At 31.5% G+C, this 21318-nt stretch overlaps 1 protein-coding gene across 4 annotated transcripts; it reads right to left on the bottom strand.

The window, feature by feature from the left end:
* Window positions 1-159: 159 nt before the first annotated feature.
* LOC123923167 lies at window positions 160-20555 on the bottom strand. Of its 4 annotated transcripts, XM_045975837.1 has the most exons (13): window positions 4757-4906; window positions 4600-4626; window positions 4303-4482; window positions 4077-4187; window positions 3617-3955; window positions 3393-3530; window positions 2944-3228; window positions 2599-2721; window positions 2299-2496; window positions 1804-2057; window positions 1529-1694; window positions 1093-1398; window positions 401-969 (listed from the first exon to the last, which is right to left on the bottom strand). In XM_045975837.1, the coding sequence occupies exons 3-13, from the start codon at window positions 4408-4410 to the stop codon at window positions 592-594; spliced, it is 2406 nt and encodes an 801-aa protein (XP_045831793.1). In that variant the 5' UTR covers window positions 4411-4482; window positions 4600-4626; window positions 4757-4906; the 3' UTR covers window positions 401-591. The 4 variants fall into 4 exon arrangements, with proteins under 4 accessions (XP_045831792.1, XP_045831793.1, XP_045831791.1 ...); XM_045975836.1 differs by having other exon boundaries at window positions 160-969; window positions 4600-5716; XM_045975835.1 differs by lacking the exons at window positions 4303-4482; window positions 4600-4626; window positions 4757-4906 and adding exons at window positions 17914-18093; window positions 20297-20535 and having other exon boundaries at window positions 412-969.
* Between the last annotated feature and the right edge of the window lie 763 nt (window positions 20556-21318).

The following is a 21318-nucleotide window of genomic DNA, read 5'->3' as shown; positions in this document are numbered from 1 at the left end:
TAGCTATTTGTTTACTACCAGCTAGTACAATTATAGCTTAATCCTCCAAATTAAAACATATACTACTATATAATAATATTATAGAAAAAAACTAGCACATGCACGCAAAAAAAAAAACAGCATCCATTTAAACGAAGACCAAAATTAACAATGGAGTACTTGTATAAAAAGTATGATTATATTTTATAGCGTTGAATATTTTATAGCATTGAATGTTGATTATTATATAGTATGATTATATTCTTCTAGGAGTATTTTTGATAAACAATGGAGTAGTTGTATAAAAAGTATGAGTATATCATTTTTAATCTCTCACAAATAAACCATGACAGGATTATGTAACAGACAGTCCACATGTCATAAGAACAAATCGTTGAGTTATGTAACAATACTGAAGAGTTGTATGAATGTTGTAGTCGGATATTATTTCTTTCATAAATTATTCAACAATATGCTAATTATTTATTGTTTGAAGAAAATACACATTCATGTTTTTAATGAAAAAGACTTGGTTGTGGCCATGCTTAATCATTAGATGGAACACTTATTTCATGCTTAATCATTTATTGTTGATCGGATGATCGATAATAACTACTGCATTAACTCAGTTACGGCGTGTAATCCTTTTCCGTGGCCATGTTTAACCATTGGATGGAGCACTTTTTTCTTGATTAGTTTATCATCATGAGGATGACTCCAGTTTCTTGTTTGTTCTTCAAAGCTTCCTATCTTAGCTGACTGATTCTGATCTCCAAGCTTGTTTGCATACAAATTATAATAAGCATTTTCCTCCACATTGCTTAATATTCTGACTAACTTCCCATGTTTCTCATCCACCACTATTTTTCCATCACTGGATTCATCACCACTAGCCAATACTTTAATAGGCTTCACCTCAAATTTTGGCTTCAGAGTTAATGACTTATCAGCCAGGACAACTGCACCTAAAATTTCCCCTAGGAATGTGTCCTGCAAACACAAAAGGCTTAAACAATAAAAACAGTGTAGAAAATCCATAACTAACTTTTACTTAAAGTTGGTTACTCTCCTATGATTGAGCTAGAAAAAATAGTTCAGGATAGAAATTTATACCATATGGTGATATCGGTTATTTATTTGCTTCAAACGGTATAGCGTTGACAATAGACGCTCGGAGAACAAAACTTCAGGTGTTTTTCTTGTCGCGCGCAATGTACCTATAACCGTTGGGAATGAACTCACTAAGCGCTGAGTACTCAGTGGAATGAGTGTAATATTAACTTGTGATTCGAACACTGTTGTGGCCGCTAAAGGATCTAGAAACATGTTGAATTCTGCATATTGGTTTGAAGGAACTGAAAACACATTTCCTCTGTCTTTTTCATTTATGCTGATGTGTCCTCCAACTACATAAACCTCCTGCAACATTTTGGAATTTTTAAGCAACTGTTTCTCTATTTTCACACTTCAAAAATGCTCAAGACAAAATAAGTTTGAATATTCAGGTTGTGTTAAAGTTTAGGCCTACAAAATACATACTATTACTTACCTGGATTCTAGAGCTTATGTTTTTCATTGAAACAACCTTTGCCAAACTAGTCAAGGGTCCATTGGTTAGTACTGTAACATTGGAGCCTGGTTTCAATGTTTGCAATACAGACTCCCAAACTTCCATAGCTAGTGGCTGCCTAAGTTCAGGATTTTCTGCTGTATACCTGAAATAATTCTTTGAAATTTGTTATATGAAAATCAAAATACAAACACATCATATGTATTTATTTCCATTTCTCTTTTATTTAAGACACGAAAGTTACTAAAAAGCACCTTCTTTGGCTGCGTGGCAAATTACGAGCAAGACCGTAAAGAGTGTCAGAATCAATGTATCCCCCACTTCCATGAGGAATGGCTTTAACATACTTGCATCCTCCAACGGATGAAAATATTGGATCTGTTTGATTTGTAGCAAAAACATCTCCCAGACCAACAGGAATATCATCGCGACCCATCATGTGAAGTATGTCGTAAATTATGTCAATTGTTGCTGCATTTGCCCATCCAGTTGGACTCACAATGATTGCCTAAATCCAAATTTACAAGGTAAGTCAAATTAACAGTTACAGCATATATAATCAACAGAGTAAAACATGGATTTTTAATATTAATAATTATTTTACGATTGTCTACAAGAGAATTTAACTTATGTCCCTTAAGGTTACAACGTTAAGCTCTTATTATTGAGTTGACGTCTCAAGGACATTATTTGATTTTATGAAAAACTAATGATTGAAATAAACAAATTGAACGGTAAATCAATAATACCTTAAGATCAATTACTTCAACAGGCACTTTAAGGAGATAAAACAAAGCTAGAAAATCTCCTGCACTCATGTCCATGTCAAACACAACAGGTTTTCCCAATAATTTATCATGAAAATCTGGCTTATAAGTTACTTCTTTGTAGTAGGGAAATTGTGTGGTGAAGTTGAATTTCCCTGCTTGTTGTGGTTGATTTAAAACCTTTGAACCAACAAAAAGACAATAGTCAAATTCACATTCATCTATATCATTTTAAGAGTTCAATCATAGTCATAGCATTAATAGTTTCATTATTAAACATACATTTAAGAAGCTTATGTAAAATTCCTTGTCAAGTGAACTTGCAACATCTCGGTTAGGCTTTGCTTTTGTAGCAACAAGTACTCTCACAGAGTCTGGACCATCTACCTCTTTTGTGTAACCATCCTATATAACACATGTTGCAATACATTACATGTCAACATAATAGGCATCGGGCGATTTATATTTAAAGATCAGAATTTTTTATTTTAACTTCATTTAAATCTGAACCGTTTGATTTTAATCCGACAATTGTGATGCACCAACTGCATCATAGTGACTGCACTGAATCCATGTCCGTGTGACTATGAGTTAATAGATTTACAATTTAAAAGAATAAACAACCACCTGGCATTTTCCTGTCCCATTCTCCACAAAACAAAGAGGATCTCTAAGTCCTTGTTGGACGTGACCACTATGCACCCCACCTTTTTGAAGATTAAACTTGGGAACTCTTAATCCATCAAATAATGGATTGGAGCCATCATATATACCATATGGTTTATTTGAAGTAATTACAGTTATGTTCATATACTCCATTTCAGCAAATTCATTTTCTCCATTATAGTTGTTAGGCTTACTCATGATTGAGATAGCTACACCAGTCATGAAAGGGTCCCACAAAAAATTATTCTGCAAACAACAAATCATTTTTAAACATCAAACAGAAAACACGTAAGTTTACGTATTTTATGTTTGATGCACAAGTAATCAGTAACAAAATATATGACATGTATAAATTCATTAAGATATATCGCCATATAGAATTTGTCGTCAAACCAAGTATTGCGAATTACTTTCAAGGATTTAAAACAGTATTGTGCCTCATATGTGTCTTGACGCTTTTCAAATGCATCAATGAATTGTTCGGTGATGGGAATTGTGTTTGTTGCATCAAGAGGAACTAGAGTGACTGGAACTCCAGAATGAATCACCTATATAAAACCATATTTACTTCTTGTCACAAACATTGCTATCCATGTATCTATCTGTTAGATATAGAGTAAAGAATGTGTATGACCTGGTAAGCTGCAAAAGGGTCTAGAAAGAAATTGAACTCTGCATAAGGGTTAGTATTATAATCTGTAAACAAATTTCCGCGAATGCCACACTGTCCAGGAGGAACACATGAAGATGAAGAATTATTGGGGCAACAACTAGCTGGGTTGCTTGATCTTACACCTCCACCCATTATATAAATATGTTCCACATTTTTCTTCAAGTGTGGATTATTCATTAGAAATATTGCAACATTTGTATTTGTACCAATCACAAACAGAGTTGTGGGACCTGCAGATACTTTTTCAATCAATACTTGTTGAGCAGTTGGTTGTTCCAATGGTGTATATTTTCTCTTTCCCTGATAGAATGATCAAATTAGCAAACAAATGAGTATTATGAGTAATTAATTAGGCTATATAATTAAGGTTTAACTACATTATTAGAAGATGTATTATATGTTAAGGTTATAATATTAATACCTGTGGTAGAAAAGCTTTTCTGATACCGTAGTTTGAATCTTTATCTAAACGTCCTCCAGAACCAACAGGAATAGCCTGCCTGTATCTACAACTTCCTGCTGTTGTCAATTCCTGTTTCAATACAATGAACAGGAATGTTAACTAATTAATGTCTACAAATCTAAATTGTAATTAAGCAGCACCATACATTCACAAAGGTCATTTAAAGGAGGAAATAAAATGTGACCTGATCTATAATTGGAAGATATCCACCAACATTTGGAAGTATGGTACCATTAGGAAGTATTCCGCCGTCGCCACCAACTCCAACAGCAATATCATCTCTTCCCATCATGTAAAGTAAATCATATATATGATTCACAGCATGCCCAGCATCACTCCAACTATTTGCATTAATGGTCACTCCCTGCAGATTAAACAAGCACCAAACGTCCAAACCAATCCGATTAAAATTACTATTTTTAAGTTGAGTATCCGACTGTTCGCTATTAAAACAAAAGAAAATTTTGTCGCATGTACGTACTTCTAATTGAAATTGTGAAGTGTTTTGCTTGAGAAGGTAAAACAGAGCAAAAAAATCATCAGTATCAACATCTGTATCTAAAACAATCCGATGAGGATTTCCCTCTGCAATCACAGCAGAAAATCCTATGATAAAAAACAACACTGTTGCAGCTAACCTCTGCAGCAACATTATCTTCTACTACTTGTTGTCTGGAATCAGTGTGTTTTGAAAATTTGATAGATTATGTGATCTACTAGAGCTGTTTACATTATTTATAGGCTAAGTTTAGTAAAACAGATTACATCAATTGATGACTGTGACTGCCATTTCATTCCTAAAATATATAAACAGTAAAGAATCATGAAGATTTCATAGTTAATGGATCAAATCAAGACAAATCAAACAAACCATTGGAAAGTAATTTATCAGAATGCATTGCTCTAATACATGGAATCAAACCCAATAATACTCATAAAACCACTTAATGATATTTCCTTATATCATCTATTATTATTATTACCGTTTGACAATAATCATCATAAAGTTACTTAATGTTATTTCCATGTTTTCATATTATTACCGTTGGCTAGCATGTATATATTCATATGTAATAGTAACACACGTACATAATACAAAAGCATACACAAGAGTATAGCATTCTAGCATTCTTCCTACTTTGAATAATATAATCTCATTTCCACCATTTTATTTCCACCATTTTCATTTTCATTATAAACAACATTAATTGATCGGCTAAGGTTAGTTCCAAAAATATTAATTGAAGGCTAAGGTGGTTTCCTAATGATAGCTCGCTTTGATTAAGACATGCACACCCAATATCATAAAAGTTTGTTCCGTGCTATTCTATTCTATCATGTGTTGTGTTGTTATGTCTAGTAACAGATCAAACGCGCCCAAAGAGTATTCTTTAGAAGATCAATGTACAACCAATAAAAAAATTAATTCAAGTGGTAAGAATCTTGAATTTCTTGAGCAGGTGGTCAGAAATTTGATAATTTGATCTCTAACTCTTGTCTATGGAAAAAATTTGGTTAAAAGATTAAAATTCATCTTGTGAACCCTATAAATTTCTCAATGTAGATTAGTCATTTTGTTTTGATAAAAAAGATTAGTCATCTTTAAACATCGGTGAAAACTTTATACTTATAAGATGGGCAAGTTCTAACATGCACAAGTGCATCATATGGTGCACGGTGCACAAGTTAGCGATTTCATTATAATGAATACGAATTTTACAAAATCCACCGTTGGATTAAAAGTTTATCTCATATAGATCATCATAAAAAAATTAAAAATCATTTGATATGTTATTGAGACTCATAAAGATTAACAGTATTTAATAGAAATTTATAAACCGTTAATTTTAACCGGTTTCAATAACATATCAAATGATTTTCAATTTTTCCAAAAAAATTATGGATGATATATACGATATAAACTTTTAATTCAACGGTAGATTTTATAAAATTCGTATTCGTTATAATGAAATCGCTAACTTGTGTAACGTGCACTCGTGCATGTTAGCCAAAGCTTGTATTAATGGAAAAAGTAGTACGTGCACGTTTGGTATTTGAAGTTTTTTAATTAATGAGACTAAGAGGAAGCAAACGGGGACCAAATGAACAAAGGACGAAACTTTAATCTACTCTGGTCAATTGTCCAACTGAATTAGGTAAATTCTTGGGGTAGAGTGACCCAACTAGAGGTGGCATAGCGGGCTAGTTCACCCTGTTTAGGTTCGACCCACTTAAGCCTGCCTAAAAGCGGGATGTGACAAACCGAGTTAATTTAGGTAGTCGAGTCTAAAAACACAACCCGTCCTATTTAATGTCGGACAAGCGAGTTGGCGGGTTGACATGTCAAACAAAATATATATATTTTTTATTTTGACACTTGTGTTGTTACAAAATATATGCTAATATTATTATTTTTTAAATAAAAACAAACAAATTTATGAGAAAAGACTAGCTTATGAAACAAAATCATCAAGGAAGTATACTATAAGTCCATTAATTATATTATATACGTATAAACACGTATGTAGTTACTCTAATCATCAAGAAAGTATTTGGCTGTGTTTGGTAATGAATCGGGGAAAAATGAGAATCACATCGTATGTGATGTTGATTCAAGTAATAGAATAAAAAAGTAAGTTACACTAAAAATCCGGTGAAGAAGAAGAACGAGTATGAAGAGATAAAAAGGAGCAAGAAAGACTGAAAGAGCAATGTAATAAAAGAGTAAAGCGGCAACGAGTAATCCTAAATTTGGCACCGGTTGTATGAATGAATAGAAATAAAAACCTAAATTTACTTTAAACTAGACCCTTACCCGTGCGATGCACGGGTGTGATGAAATTATTTTTATTTTACAATTGCATAAAACTGAAACATTACATATTATCAAAATAATAATAATAATAAAATAGAGAATCCGAAATTCAAAAGATTTATTTTCTAAGGAGAAGTGGTGTGGCATTGTAAGTGAGTGGTTAAATGAAGAAATATTATTGGTTTAAGGATTATGATTTACTTTACATGAGTAACAAAATGACTATCTAAAATTTATATATACAGGAGTAATAAAATTAAAGGGTACATACCTTTTAAAAATATTCCAAAGGGACATATGTGAAGAGCATCAACCTCACAGTTCAGTTCGTTTGAGTAAGAGATGATGACCCAAAGCCTAAAATCAAAATTTATAAAAATAAGTATATCAATAAAAAAAATGAATAAATAAAAAAGTAAAGAAAAGGAAAGTAAAACAACTATTACATAATTCAATTAAAAATAAAGTATATATTATTTAATTTGTATCATAATAGAATATAAATACACATATACAGTAACAATTAACTAAACCTATAAATGATGTGCAACACAAAAGTTGAATGTATGATCTGCAAGAAACAAAAAATGTCAAATTCTCTTAATTTTATTTGTTATGCAAAAAGTTAATTTTTGCAAAAAATAAAATAACTACAACAAATCATGGTTTTAGAAAATAACATAAGTATTTATACCTGATGCACAAAAGATGAAGAGGCAAGATAATGGAAAGAGAAATTGCACATTATAAGATATGAAAAAATCTATTCTCACATTCAACCGGAAAAACAAATGGTAATCTTATTAAGCACATGATTGAGCACCAGGGGATGAAAATATTTGTTTCTAACATTCGTAATGGTTAGTTAGGAAAATATGAATAGGATACAAATTAAAACAGTTGTAAGCTATATATTAAAATATTGGTAGAAGAGTCCAAGAGATGAAAATTGAATTGTGACTTAAGAGATGAAAAATATATTACCGTGAGTTACAAAGTTAATTAGTGTGTATTTTTGTATTCTCCTTATTATAATATAGTAAGCAAAAATTATTATATTCACCAAAAAAAGTAAAGGCTAAGTAAAAGCTTGAGTGAGTGTATATTAAAAAGGCATAAGTATATAAATGTAGAATATGAAAAGTATAGAGATGACAATAATAATTATAATAATAACTAATAATAATAATAATAATAATAATAATAATAATAATATAGATGATGTGGCTAAATGAAACAATTTGATTGGTCTAAGTGGATTAGGGTTAGGAGAACTATTTAGGAATTATATATATAGATAAGTGTTCTATTTTGCCGTAAAATAAAGTGTTCTATTTTATTGGATTTACTAAAAAAAATAGATTTTATATTTTTGTGTAACTCGCGGGCTGGCCCGCGCTCGCCTCGTGCTCGCCCCACTTTTAAGCGAGTTCGGTGGGGCGGGCCAACTAAAAGGGTCGAGCTAAAAACTTAGGCTCAGCCCGCCAAAAATGACGGGATAAACGGACCGGTCCGACGAGTTGGGCCCATTTTGCCACCCCTAGACCCAACTTACTTGTCAAAATCTTAATGGTCAAACTTTTTAGTACTAATGTATTTTATGTAATTACATTTTAACCCCATTTTACATTAATGCTCAAACTTTTTTTTTTTGTTAAAGCTCACCTTTTCGTAATGCTGATTTTGGTCTGTAGTACATTAATGCTCAATTTTTCAAAGTATTTATTCTCCCTAAGATTTTGAGCATTAAGATTTTTGAAAAATTATTTTTGCATATCACTTTTTATTTTATTTTTATAATAAGCTTTTGCAGGCAATTTCTATTATACACAAGTTGATCAAGTGGTGCACGGTGCACCACATATCAATAACCCTATAACGAATACGAATTTTACAAAATCTATCGTTGGACAGAAAGTTTATATCATATAGATCATCCATATAAATTTTTTAAAAAATTGAAAATCATTTTATGTGTTATTGATATCTACCAAAATTAACGGTATTTAATAAAAATTCATAAACCATTATCTTGATGAGTCTCAATAACATATCAAATGATTTTCAATTTTTTAAAAAATTTATATGGATGATCTATACGATATAAATTTTCCATCAAATAATGAATTTTGTAAAATTTGTATTCGTTATAGAGTTATTGACAACTGGTGCACCATGCACCACTTGTCCAACTCTTCCATTTTAGCCAAAGCCGCTTTTGCATAGCACATTATTGTTGCCGCGTAGCACTGAGCAAGTTACGATCCTTTTAAAATTTTAAAACTACTTAAAACATTCGTATTAAATAAAGGAAATTTTTGTACCAAAAAAAAAGGAAAATTATAAATGATGTTAAAATTAGACCATCAGTGATGTATAAAATCCAAACATTGAATCATCATGTTATGTAAAACGATGTTTTCTCTCTAGGCCTTCCATGTATCTTTTATACCCCAAATATTCCAATTTTGCCGTTGCTAAAAACTTAGGTTAACAGAAACCAAATTTTTTTTCCAAGGCAAAAAAAATTCGGTTCGTAGCAACCGAAGTTTATTGAAGGGCAAAAAAGTAAATTCCGGGAGGAAAAAGAACTATGGAGGCCTAAAAGGAAAACATAATGTAAAACTAGTATAAATTTTAAGTTTTTCTAGTTTTTTTTATGCTAAAGTGGATTACGGGATACATGTGGCCCATACAAGCTCGCCTGTTTTTATAACGGGTTTTTCCTAGTTGGGCTAAAAAGACCTGTAAAAATTTGGGCTTAAATTATTAAGCTCAAGCCATATATTTTAGTGGGTTTGGAGAGTCTGTCCATTCAGACTAGCTCACTTTGACAGCTCTAGAATAACTTGTGTATTTGATCTATAATATGTATTAGATACGTCAAATATTCAATGATCCTAAAAACTTTTTTTTTACTTATAATATTGACTATCAAAATTCAAATCAAAAGTATTTTCGAAATTTAAATTGACACACACACCTAATTAAGTAAATCGAAAGTCATAAGTTGACTTATATACATGATCAAGTAAAGATAGTAAGTTAATCGATACTCAAATGTAGTCGAAGACCTATTTAAGTCATATTAAAAAGTCAATTCTCACGCTTGCCTATTTTTAAAATTTACAATTATGAAAACATATTAAAATAAATTACCAATCTATTTATTTTATTTAAAGATAATCAAATAGTTTATTTAAGGGTTAAGTATATTTTTAGTCTCTCTAAATATACCAAATTTTATTTTTAGACCCTCTAAAATTTTCCTTCAAATGTTTGTATTGCACTTCAAATTCTTGAGGGTTAAGTATGCTTAGTGTTGTTATTTTAAATATTTTATTCTAAATAATTTTTTAATTAATATAATGACGATCTTATGTATTGAATAAAAAACAATGGACCCGTGCGAATGCACGAGTCTCTAAACTAGTGACATGTTTTTTTTTTTGCTTTCACCACCAGTTTAATCTGGTTCAGGGGGTCAGTTATGGCATCAAGTGATTTCAGCCCCCTCCCGATCGCAATTGCAAGGGGTCGAACTGTGATTCTCCCTACCAAATTAAGCGTCAATCACCACTGGACCAATTAACAATTGGTAGTGACATATAAATTTTTTAAACAACTCTAAAAAATATATTATATGACATTTTATTACATGAAATACTTTAAATATAGTATCACAATTTAATATTTTAAAACATAAAAATATTAAACTATATGTCTCCTCCTAGCGATATGATTTTCCGGTTTGTCTAGGTGATGGCTAGTACGGCTCTCTGCCACGCCCTTGCCAACGATTATCACGCGATTGCCAACGTCACTGTGTGCGTTTCGGCGTCCTATTCCCACTCTTTATATGCATTACTCTTCTCGCCTTTTATCTAGCATTCTGTCATTTTCATGATTTTTTGCGTGGATATAGTCGATTTTTGTGCCAGAGACTCATTGAATTAATGTCTGTTATGGAAAGCCACAACGAACATTTCCTGGTTTGGGTTTCAGACCTTAATAGTGGCTTCATTAAATTTGGTGAGACATTCACGGAGCAATCTGTGATGGTTTGGCAAATGCTAAACAAAATAGTTGCAGTTACTTTGACATGCTTAACCGGTGAATCGGTGAATGAACTTTCAATGAAAATCAACATAACTTACTATAGAGTTGATAGGCAAGTCCATGTACCATCTTGGGGCGGTGTCTTTTTTGGTTCTTGAAAGTAGCTTCCACTCCAGGTGTTCCGCCACTCCAATTATTGCTAGTTGAGTTCCAACTGCCATTAAATCTTCTAAGGGATTGTTTTTCCTTCGAAGGTTGCCAAGTTTGGAAATTTGAAGTTTTCTGGAATGGGAGCGTCCCACAACGCCTAAGTCAACAGCTGAGTACTTATGAATTCATCCTCTGATTCGTCATTGGTGAAGCTCTCTTGCTCGATTTAGTCCCTAATATTTTCATTCTAACGACAAATTAGTTACTGATTTGTTATAATAGAGGGACTAATTTATCCCTAGTATAAAAATGTCAGGAATTAATTTGAGTTTTATTTTTGTTAGATATTGAATTGTCTCGTCAGAAATTTGTGAGACCAAATTGAGTTATCATTCTTTAATTAATTAGGAGTAATATATTCTCTTTGATGCCATGATGTTCATAATTCACCAAAAATAAATTATATTCAATATCCTAAAGGCACATTTTAAGATACTTAATGTATAAAATTAGTCTTAAAAGTTGTGCATTCAACTTTTACAAAGTCAAAATCTCAATTTTTTCAATGCAAAATTTCCATTTTAAGCTCCTTAACATGTTAGCAAGACCCTTATGTTAAATCTAAGCAAGTCAATAAATGAAAGAAAAAAAGTTGACTAAAAAACATTTTTTTTTGGAATGAAACATCTAATTTTTATTTTTAAGGACTAAAATTAAAATTTACTATAATTGTAGGGATAAAAAAAATTATTTAAATTTTTTTATAAAAATAAAAGTCATTATATTAGTTATTTTGGGGATTTTTTATTTTTTAAAGAATTTGGAGGAGATTTATGAAAATTAAAAAAAATAGCAAAAAAAAAAAATTTATGTACAGATTAACCATGCTCCAACCATTAGTTTTTTACCCCTTTTTTTTTAAAAAAAAAAACCATTAGTTTTTGGAAGCAATTTTATTTTATTTTGTTTTTTTGAAAAGGGGAAGCAAGTTTATTAAAATAGTGAAAATATTATTAAAAAAAAAAAATTATGGATAACAATTGCGTTGCAGGCTGTGCTGTCATTGGAACTACTAGTCTACTACTACCATTGGCAATTGAGTGCATTGGGAAACCTTCATTTCTTAATTACATATGAGGTGAGTTTATAATTATGACAAATTATATTACCACAATTAAAAACTAATACTCCCTCCATTCCAAATTGTAAGTCACTTTGGGAAAAAAATTTGTACCAAATTATAAGTCACTTTACATTATCAATGAAACATTTAATGTTAATTTTTTATTATATCCTTAACTATTTATTACTCTTTCTTCTTTTAATTATTCAATTTATCTTTCCTATATCATTACTGAAGGACAATTTTGTAAACTAACTCATAATTTCTCTTTTTCATACAACATTAATTACATTTCTTAATTTGTATAATTTGCTCAAAGTAACTTACATTTTGAAACGGATGGAGTAATATTTTAATGATATTATAAATGACTTTTTTCTCAACCATTATATTTATGACACTGCCTAGCCTAGCCCAATTTTATGAGATGGGTAGTCAAGTTGTCACGTTAATATTATGATGGAGAATTAAAAATGACTTGCATAATACAAGTACGCATCAGATTATTCATAAATTATTCAACAATATGCTAATTATTGTTTGAAGAGAATACACATTCATCTTTTTAATGAATAAGAATTGGTTGTGCTAGATTGTCAGCTCTAACTACTTCACGCAGTTACACACAGTAAGCAATGCCGGCTGTCCAAAAGCAATTAGACGGTTCGGATTGATCAGTGTAATTTAAACACAACTTGCAATTTATTGTTGATCGGATGGTCGATAATAACTACTGCATTAACTCAATTACGGTGTGTAATCCTTATCCATGGCCATGCTTAACCATTAGATGGAACACTTTTTTCTTGGTTAGTCTTATCATCATGAGGATGACTCCAATTTCTTGTTTGTTCTTCAAAACTTGCTATCTTAGCTGACTGATACTGATCTCCAAGCTTGTTTGCATACAGATTATAATAAGCATTGTCATCCACATTACTTAATATTCTGACTAATTTCCCATGTTTCTCATCCACCACTATTTTTCCATCACTGGATTCATCACCACTAGCCAACACTTTAATAGGCTTCACCTCAAATTTTGGCTTAAGAGTTAATGACTTGTCAGCCAAGACAACAGCACCTAAAATTTCCCCTGAGAATGTGTCCTGCAAACACAAAAGGCTTAAACAATAAAAACAATGTAGAAAATCCATAACCATAACTTTAACTTAAAGTTAGTTACTCTCCTAAGATTGAGCTAGAAAAAATAGTTCAGGGTAGAAATTTTTACCATATGGTGATATCGGTTATTGATTTGCTTCAAACGGTCTAGTGTTGACAGTAGATGTTTGGAGAACAAAACTTCTGGTGTTATTCTTGTCTTTAGCAACGTGCCTATAATCGTTGCGAATGAACTCACTCTACGCTGTGTACTCAGTGGGATGAGAGTGATGTTAACATCTGATTCAAACACTGTTTTGGCTGCTAAAGGATCTAGGAACATGTTGAATTCTGCATATTGGTTTGAAGGAACTGAAAACACATTTCCTTTATCTTCTGCACTTATGCTGATGTGTCCCCCAACTACATAAACCTCCTGCAAAATTTTCGAATTTTTAAGCAACTGTTTCTCTATTTCCACACTTTAAAAAATGCTTAACACAAAATAAGTTTGAATATTCAGTTGTGTTAAAGTTTAGGCCTACAAAATACATACTATTGCTTACCTGGATTCTAGAGCTTATGTTTTTCATTGAAACAACCTTTGCCAAACTAGTCAAGGGTCCATTGGTTAGTACTGTAACTTTGGAGCCTGGTTTCAATGTTTGCAATACAGTCTCCCAAACTTCCATAGCTAGTGGCTGCCTAAGTTCAGGGTGATCTGTATCCCGTGGCGCCCCAAACTTCACCGAGTTTTCTCCTGTATACCTGAAATAATTCTTCAAATTTGTTATATGAAAATCAAAATACAAATATATTGTATGTATTTATTTCCATTTCTCTTTTTATTTAAGACACAAAAGTTACTAAAAAACACCTTCTTGGGCCGCGTGGCAAATCACGAGCAAGACCATAAAGAGTGTCAGAATCAATGTATCCCCCACTTCCATGAGGAATGGCTTTAACATACTTGCACCCTCCAACGGCGGAAAATATTGGATCTGTTTGATTTGTAGCAAAAACATCTCCTCGGCCAACTGGGATATCATCGCGACCCATCATGTGAAGTATGTCATAAATTATGTCGATTGTTGCTGCATTTGCCCATCCAGTAGGACTCACAATAATTGCCTAAAACCAAATTTACAAGGTATGTCAAACTTATGGTCACAAGATACGCGCACGCACGTACACACACAAGAGTTCAAATGCAAATAAATCAACAGAGTAAAATATGTGTATCTCTGAGAGAATTTGAACTGCGTTCCTTCAGGTTACAAAGGTAAACTCTTACTACTGAACTGACACTTCGAGAATGATATTTGATTTTATTTAAAACTTGTAATTGAAATAAACAAATCGAAAAGAAAAATAAAAATACCTTAAGATCAATTACTTCAACAGGCACTTTAAGGAGATAAAACAAAGCTAGAAAATCTCCTGCACTCATGTCCATGTCAAACACAACAGGTTTTCCCAATGATTTGTTATGAAAATCTGGCTTATAAGTTACTTCTTTGTAGTATGGAAATTGTGTAGTGAAATTGTACCTCCCTGCTTGTTGTGGTTGATTTAGAACCTTTGAACCACCAGAAAAACCAATAGTCAAATTCACATTCATCTATATCTTTTTAAGAATCTAATTAAAGTGATAGCATAAATAATTTCATTATTATTAAACATACATCTAAGAATCTTATGAAATACTCTCTGTCAAGTGAACTTGCAACGTCTCGATTAGGCTTTGCTTTTGTAGCAACAAGTACTCTCACTGAGTCTGGACCATCTACCTCTTTTGTGTAACCATCCTATATTTCGAATGCATTTTGCATTAATTACATGTTAGCGTTAACAATATGTCGTCACTACTAGAAAAAAGTATAATCAATGGCCAAATTAGCGACCGAAAAAATAAATTATCTCTCTAATTATGTCGTTACTAAAGTAGCGAGAAACAATCACCTGACATTTTCCTTTCCCACCCTTCACAAAGCAAAGAGGATCTCTAAGTCCATTCTGCATATGACCACTATGCACCCCACCTTTTTGAAGATTGAACTTGGGAACAATTAGGCCATCAAATAATGGATTGGAGCCATCAGATATACCATATTGTTTATTTGAAGTAATTACAGTTATGTTCATATACTCCATTTCAGCAAATTCATTTTCTCCATTATAGTTGTTGGGTTTACTCATGATTGAGATAGCTACACCAGTCATGAAAGAGTCCCACATAAAATAACTCTGCAAACAACCGATCATTTTTAAATATCAGTTCATTTCTTTTCCATCAAACATAAAACGTTTACGCGTTTTATGTTTGATGCATAAGTAATCAGTAACAAAATATGATGACACGTAAGAGATATTACCGTATAGAATTCATCGTCGAACCAAGTATCGCGAGATATTTTCAAAGATTTGAAACAGTACTGTGCCTCATATGTGTCTTGACTCTTTTCAAATGCATCAAAGAATTGTTCAGTGATGGGAATTGTGTTTGATGCATCAAGAGGAACTAGGGTGACTGGAACTCCAGAATGAATCACCTACATAAATATGAATGTTTATATATTATAGTATTCTACTTTTAGTTTAATTGATTGTTATGCATCGTCAGTGTAAAGTTATTTTACACATACATTCAACAATGTGTTGGCACATTATTTAATGAATGTGACACGTCATGTTTTTTAAAACATATTACATGACGTGTCAATATATTATTAGATGCATGTGTAAAATATATAACTTTATACCGACAGTGTATATAAATTAAATTCCGATACTTTTGCAACTTTTGCGCAATGTAGAAATGATTAGTAAAGAATGTGTATTACCTGATAAGATGCAAAAGAGTCTAAAAAGATATTAAACTCTGCATAAGAGTTAGTATTATAATCTGTAAACATATTTCCATGATTGCCACACTGTCCAGGAACACATGATGAAGAATTTTTGGGACAACAACCAGTTGGGTTGCTTGACCTTACACCTCCACCCATTATATAAATATGCTCCAAATTTTTCTTCAAGTGTGGATTGTTCATTAAGAAAATTGCAACATTTGTATGTGCTCCAATAAGAAACAGAGTTGTAGGACCTGCAGATACTTTTTCAATCAACACTTGTTGGGCAGTTGGTTGTTCTAGTGGTGTATATTTCCTCTTTCCCTAATATAATGATCAAATTAGTAAACAAATGAGTATCATGAGTAACTAGGATATATATAATTAAAGTTTAACTACAGATACTCTAATAACATTATAGTGTCTTGAACTACATAGAAAATTAAATATTTCTCTAAAAAGTAAATGTTAATTGATCTTTAAAATTGTCAGGATTGTAATCCAAGTTATGAACTGTACCGGGCGGAATATCAGGGTCCTATTGGCCTAGGCCCGATACCCACTTAAATGGGCTGCTCGCCTAAGATGGATAAGGCCCATTAGAACAAGTCCAACATATCACGTGGGAGATAACCATGCCCCCCTAACCCTAGGGAAGTGAGGACCGTAAATGTAGCCACATGGGATATACGTCCCCCTAAAGGCGGAACCGTTAGAGGAGATCATGGGATGAGAACTTCTCGCCCTCTACTGTTACGCAAAGCCCTATATATAGGCCCCCTCATCTCCGTTATAAATCATCACATTCTACATATTCACTTACTCTCAGACTTAGACCTAGAACATCATCTAGTTAAGTGCATACCCCCTCAAGTCCTTGCAGGAACATGAACCAATAGCCGGATAAAAATCTACATTTCGTTAGATTTTTGCGGTGCTAGATTTTAATATAACTAGATTTCCCACTCGTGCGACGCGCGGCAAGAATTTGTTTATACCCTAAGATTTTATATTATGTATTTTAGTAAACCCAAAAAAAATTGACATCCACCAAATAAAAATAGTACTACTGTTTAATTAGATTAAGGAGATAATAATTATACAGCTCAACCAATAGAACAACACATGGTTCTTAAAATAAAAATTGAAAGTCATACAAACCAAAATATAATAAAACAGTAGATGGTTCTTAATGTAATTTTCTATAATATATTTTGCATGAGAAGAGGAGAGTGTACACTTTAACTAAGAAGAGATAATAATATAAATTAAGCATTTTTTAAGGAGAGTACAATTTACTAAAAAAAATAATATGTTATCACACCCTCAAGTTTTTTTTATAAGATCAAATACATTAATTATTCAATAAATAGAAAAATACAAAGCGTCTCATAAAAAAATGGAAGAAGTATTGTCTATACCTGCGGTAGAAAAGCTTTTCTAATACCATAATTTGTATCGATATCTAAGCGTCCTCCAAGCCCCTGAGGAATGGCCTGCCTGTATCTGCAATTTCCTACTGTTGTCAATCCCTGATTCAATTCAATGAAGTTGCATATATATTATTAGATACAATCCATTAACAAGAATAATAGTATTAGTAGCTAAAGGTGCCTAAAAATATAAACTAGTACATGATTTTTCCCAATTTCCAAATACAAAGGTCATTTAAAGGAGGAAATAAAATGTGACCTGTTCTATAATTGGAAGATATCCACCAACATTTGGGAGTATGGTACTATTTGGAAATATTCCACCTTCTCCACCAACTCCTACAGCAATATCATCTCTTCCCATCATGTAAAGTAAATCATATATTTGGTTCACTGCATGCCCAGCATTAGTCCAACTATTTGCACTGATGGTCACTCCCTGCAAATCAAGCACTCAATCTGTTAGCAGTCTCATATCGAGTATTTCAAAAGTTCAATGTAGTACTTAAGTTACGAGGTTCTCCCACGTATTGAATTAATCTTTTGAGTTGGACACTCCTAGTGTGTTTATGTCCTAATGCAATCAATTGGATTATAACATCATTTATTTTGGGAAATGGATTTTCTGCCGTAACTGTGTGACGCAATTACAGTTGTTTACCGTCCGATCTAAATTAACGGATCAGATTATTTAACTGTGTATTTAATCCTGACCGTCTCATCTGAATTGAATGACTGTGATTGATTACTGTGTGAAACTTCCACAACAGTAAATCCTTATCCATTTATTTTGTATTAATTCTTTGGGAAGAGGCCTCCAACAATTTAGAGTTCAGCCGCAAGTAAAAGTTGCATAAAAAATTGTTTTCATTAGATATTGAACTTGGTTTCTCTCAAATATTTCATCATAAAAAAAATTCATTAACCACTTGAACTTAACTTAATCAAGTAGTTTTTTTTAATAAGCCCAATTACTTGGTTAAAACACTATTTTTATTGCAAAAAAGAATAATAATAAAAAAAATTAAAAACAACATGAAATTTATTCTTTTTTTGGTTTACAATGAGCTGGGGATCGAACCCAGAAATTGATTTCGTTACCGATATTAATTCTTTGTCGTTAATTACAAACACTTTTATAAAAAAAAAAAACTATATTTGTCTCATTTTAAATGGATTTAGATATTCTCCTTATTTTTCTCTTGTCCTCTCTTTTGTTCCTTTTATGTGTCTTTCTCTCTCATCTTCTTCTCTCAGTCTCATGGGCACTTCTTTATTTTTAATTTCTCTCTCTTTTCACATTTACAAAACTAAAATTGCACTCTTGCACATGAGAGAGGATCCAAATCATTTTAAATTACTAAATACTAATTTATCCCGCTAAAAAAATGCATCAACCTTGTTTAAAAAAATGGTCTTGCTAACGAGTGCCCCCGGATCACTCTTTAAGCATTCTATTAAAAGAAACTTTTTATTCAAAAAAAATAAACACTCCAATTTTCAATGCGTTGACTTTACGTATTTCCATAAAAATTCTATAAAAAACTTACTCCCTCTGGTCCTATATATAAGAAACACTTTGGAAATTTTTTTTTTGTCCTTTTTATAAGAAACACTCTTTAAATTTATTCTTTATTAAATAGATAATCCCTTATATACCCTTATTAAATTGTGTAAAATGCAACATATTCCAATGTTATGCATTAATTACACAAACACATTCTTAAGGTTAACTTTGGAATAACACATAACATTTTAGAAATTTTAATAAAAAAAATAAGCCTCCTTGGTATGTGTATTTTTCTCAATGTGTTCCTTATATATAGGACCGGAGGGAGTACTATTTAAGGGCTTAAAGAGTGCCCGGGGGGCACTATTTAGCATTTGTCTTAAAAAAATATTGCCAATATCATATTCATACCGAAGAGAATTTTAGCAAATATCATATTTACTTTAGGTCTGTTTGGTTCTATGGAAAGAAAGTGGAGGAAAGAAAATTACGCAAATGAATGCATAAACTTAGACTAAAATTAGTCTAAATTCATGCATTAGTTTGCGTAATTTTCTTTTCTTCCAATTTATCACGATTTCTTTTTAGATATCATATCAACACTACTATATTATTATAATTGGCCAGCCATATAGTGCATCTGTAATTAAGTCCTTTAAATCGTATGCCGTTGTGAACTTAGATTACTTTTCTATTAAACTTTTAAAAAGTTAGAGATGATTATAATAGTTTTTAATAGGTTTACAAATGATTAAAAGTTTTAAAACTCGAGTGGGTTTGAGTAGTATGTTATAGGTCAATGGTTCTATCTCAGCTCATTGTAAACCAAAAAAAACTCGAGTAATCGAAAACTTTAATTTGGATAATTCAATATTAGAAAAAAAAAAAGAGGTAATTTAATATTATAAAAAAGTCCTTGTAAAAAATAATTTTATATGTGTATGTTCTTGTTTTTCGCTCGAGTGTTTGTTGAAAAATTCTAAAATGAAAAATGTATTGTTGAAATGAACAATTTTTGAGAGATTTCACAATTCTAAATTCTCATGGACTCTACCTTAAAATGGAAGGTTTAACAAAAATAAAGTTGAGTGAAAAGAGAAAAAGAAGAGATAGTGAGTAATAGTATACGTACCTCTAATCGAAATTGAGAAGTGTTGAGCTTCAAGAGATAAAGCAGAGCAAGTAAATCATCAGTATCAACATCTGTATCTACAACAATACGATGAGGATTTCCTTCTGCTCCTCCAAACACAGCACTAGTTCCTATAATAAAAAACAACACTGCTACACCTAACCTATGCAGCAACAACATTATTATCTTCTTCTTATGCTTACTTTGTTGTATGAATGGTTTGTGTTTTCACTATTTGATTGATGATGTTATGTTATATATATATATATATATATATATATATATATATATAGCACTATCTCATGACGTTACTGTCTTTTCATTCCTAAAACTAACACTAATTTATGGTCAAATCACGGTTTTAGTTATTGAAAATGTATCTTACTATCACATTCAAATGTATCTCACTATTACATTTGTCTCTGACTGAAGTATTAAAATTACAATTAGACATAAATGTTAATTTTATCACATTTAAATGTATCTCACTATCACATTCGTCTTTGAGTGAAGTATTAAAATTACAATTATACATAAATGTTAATTTTATCGCATTCAAATGTATTTCACTATCACATTCAAATGTACCTTGATTATCAAAAAAAAAAAACAACATTCAAATGTACCTTAGTATCACATTCGTCTTTGAGTGGAGTATTAAAATTACAATTAGACATAAATGTTAATTTTATTAGTCATTTTAATTATCAAATATAGGCTTATCTCTAACTCAAATTGCAATAATGGTTTTTCATTAATTAAAGATTAAGTCGGTTTTCCAACCTTGTGGAACTCGCTTTTGAGATTGACTACACATAAATTAAAGGCTAAAATAAAATAAATAAAAGATATTATGTGACCTGTTTCTTTTTGGTAGGAGATATTATTGACTTTAATTATATTATTATAAATAAATAAAAATAAGGTAGCGTGTGGATAGTACAATATGCTACTTTTAAAATTAGGTAATGCTGTATACCAAAAAAAAAATATATATAGGTAATGCTAAATAGTGTATTCGG

This window comes from Trifolium pratense, linkage group LG4 (genome assembly GCF_020283565.1).
Source record: "Trifolium pratense cultivar HEN17-A07 linkage group LG4, ARS_RC_1.1, whole genome shotgun sequence".
Classification (NCBI taxonomy): Eukaryota; Viridiplantae; Streptophyta; class Magnoliopsida; order Fabales; family Fabaceae; genus Trifolium; species Trifolium pratense.
Note: the sequence above shows the minus strand (reverse complement) of the source record. Positions and strands in the feature narration are given on the sequence as shown.

Excerpts from the sequence above, each read along its gene's own strand:
- LOC123923167 (XM_045975834.1), bottom strand. The coding sequence starts at position 20,476 with ATGTTGTTGCTGCATAGGTTAGGTGTAGCAGTGTTGTTTTTTATTATA. Across the intron at positions 15,617-15,744 it reads TCGACGATGAATTCTATACG|AGTTATTTTATGTGGGACTC; the intron begins GTAATATCTCTT and ends GGTTGTTTGCAG. Across the intron at positions 15,178-15,331 it reads GTGGGAAAGGAAAATGTCAG|GATGGTTACACAAAAGAGGT; the intron begins GTGATTGTTTCT and ends TTCGAAATATAG.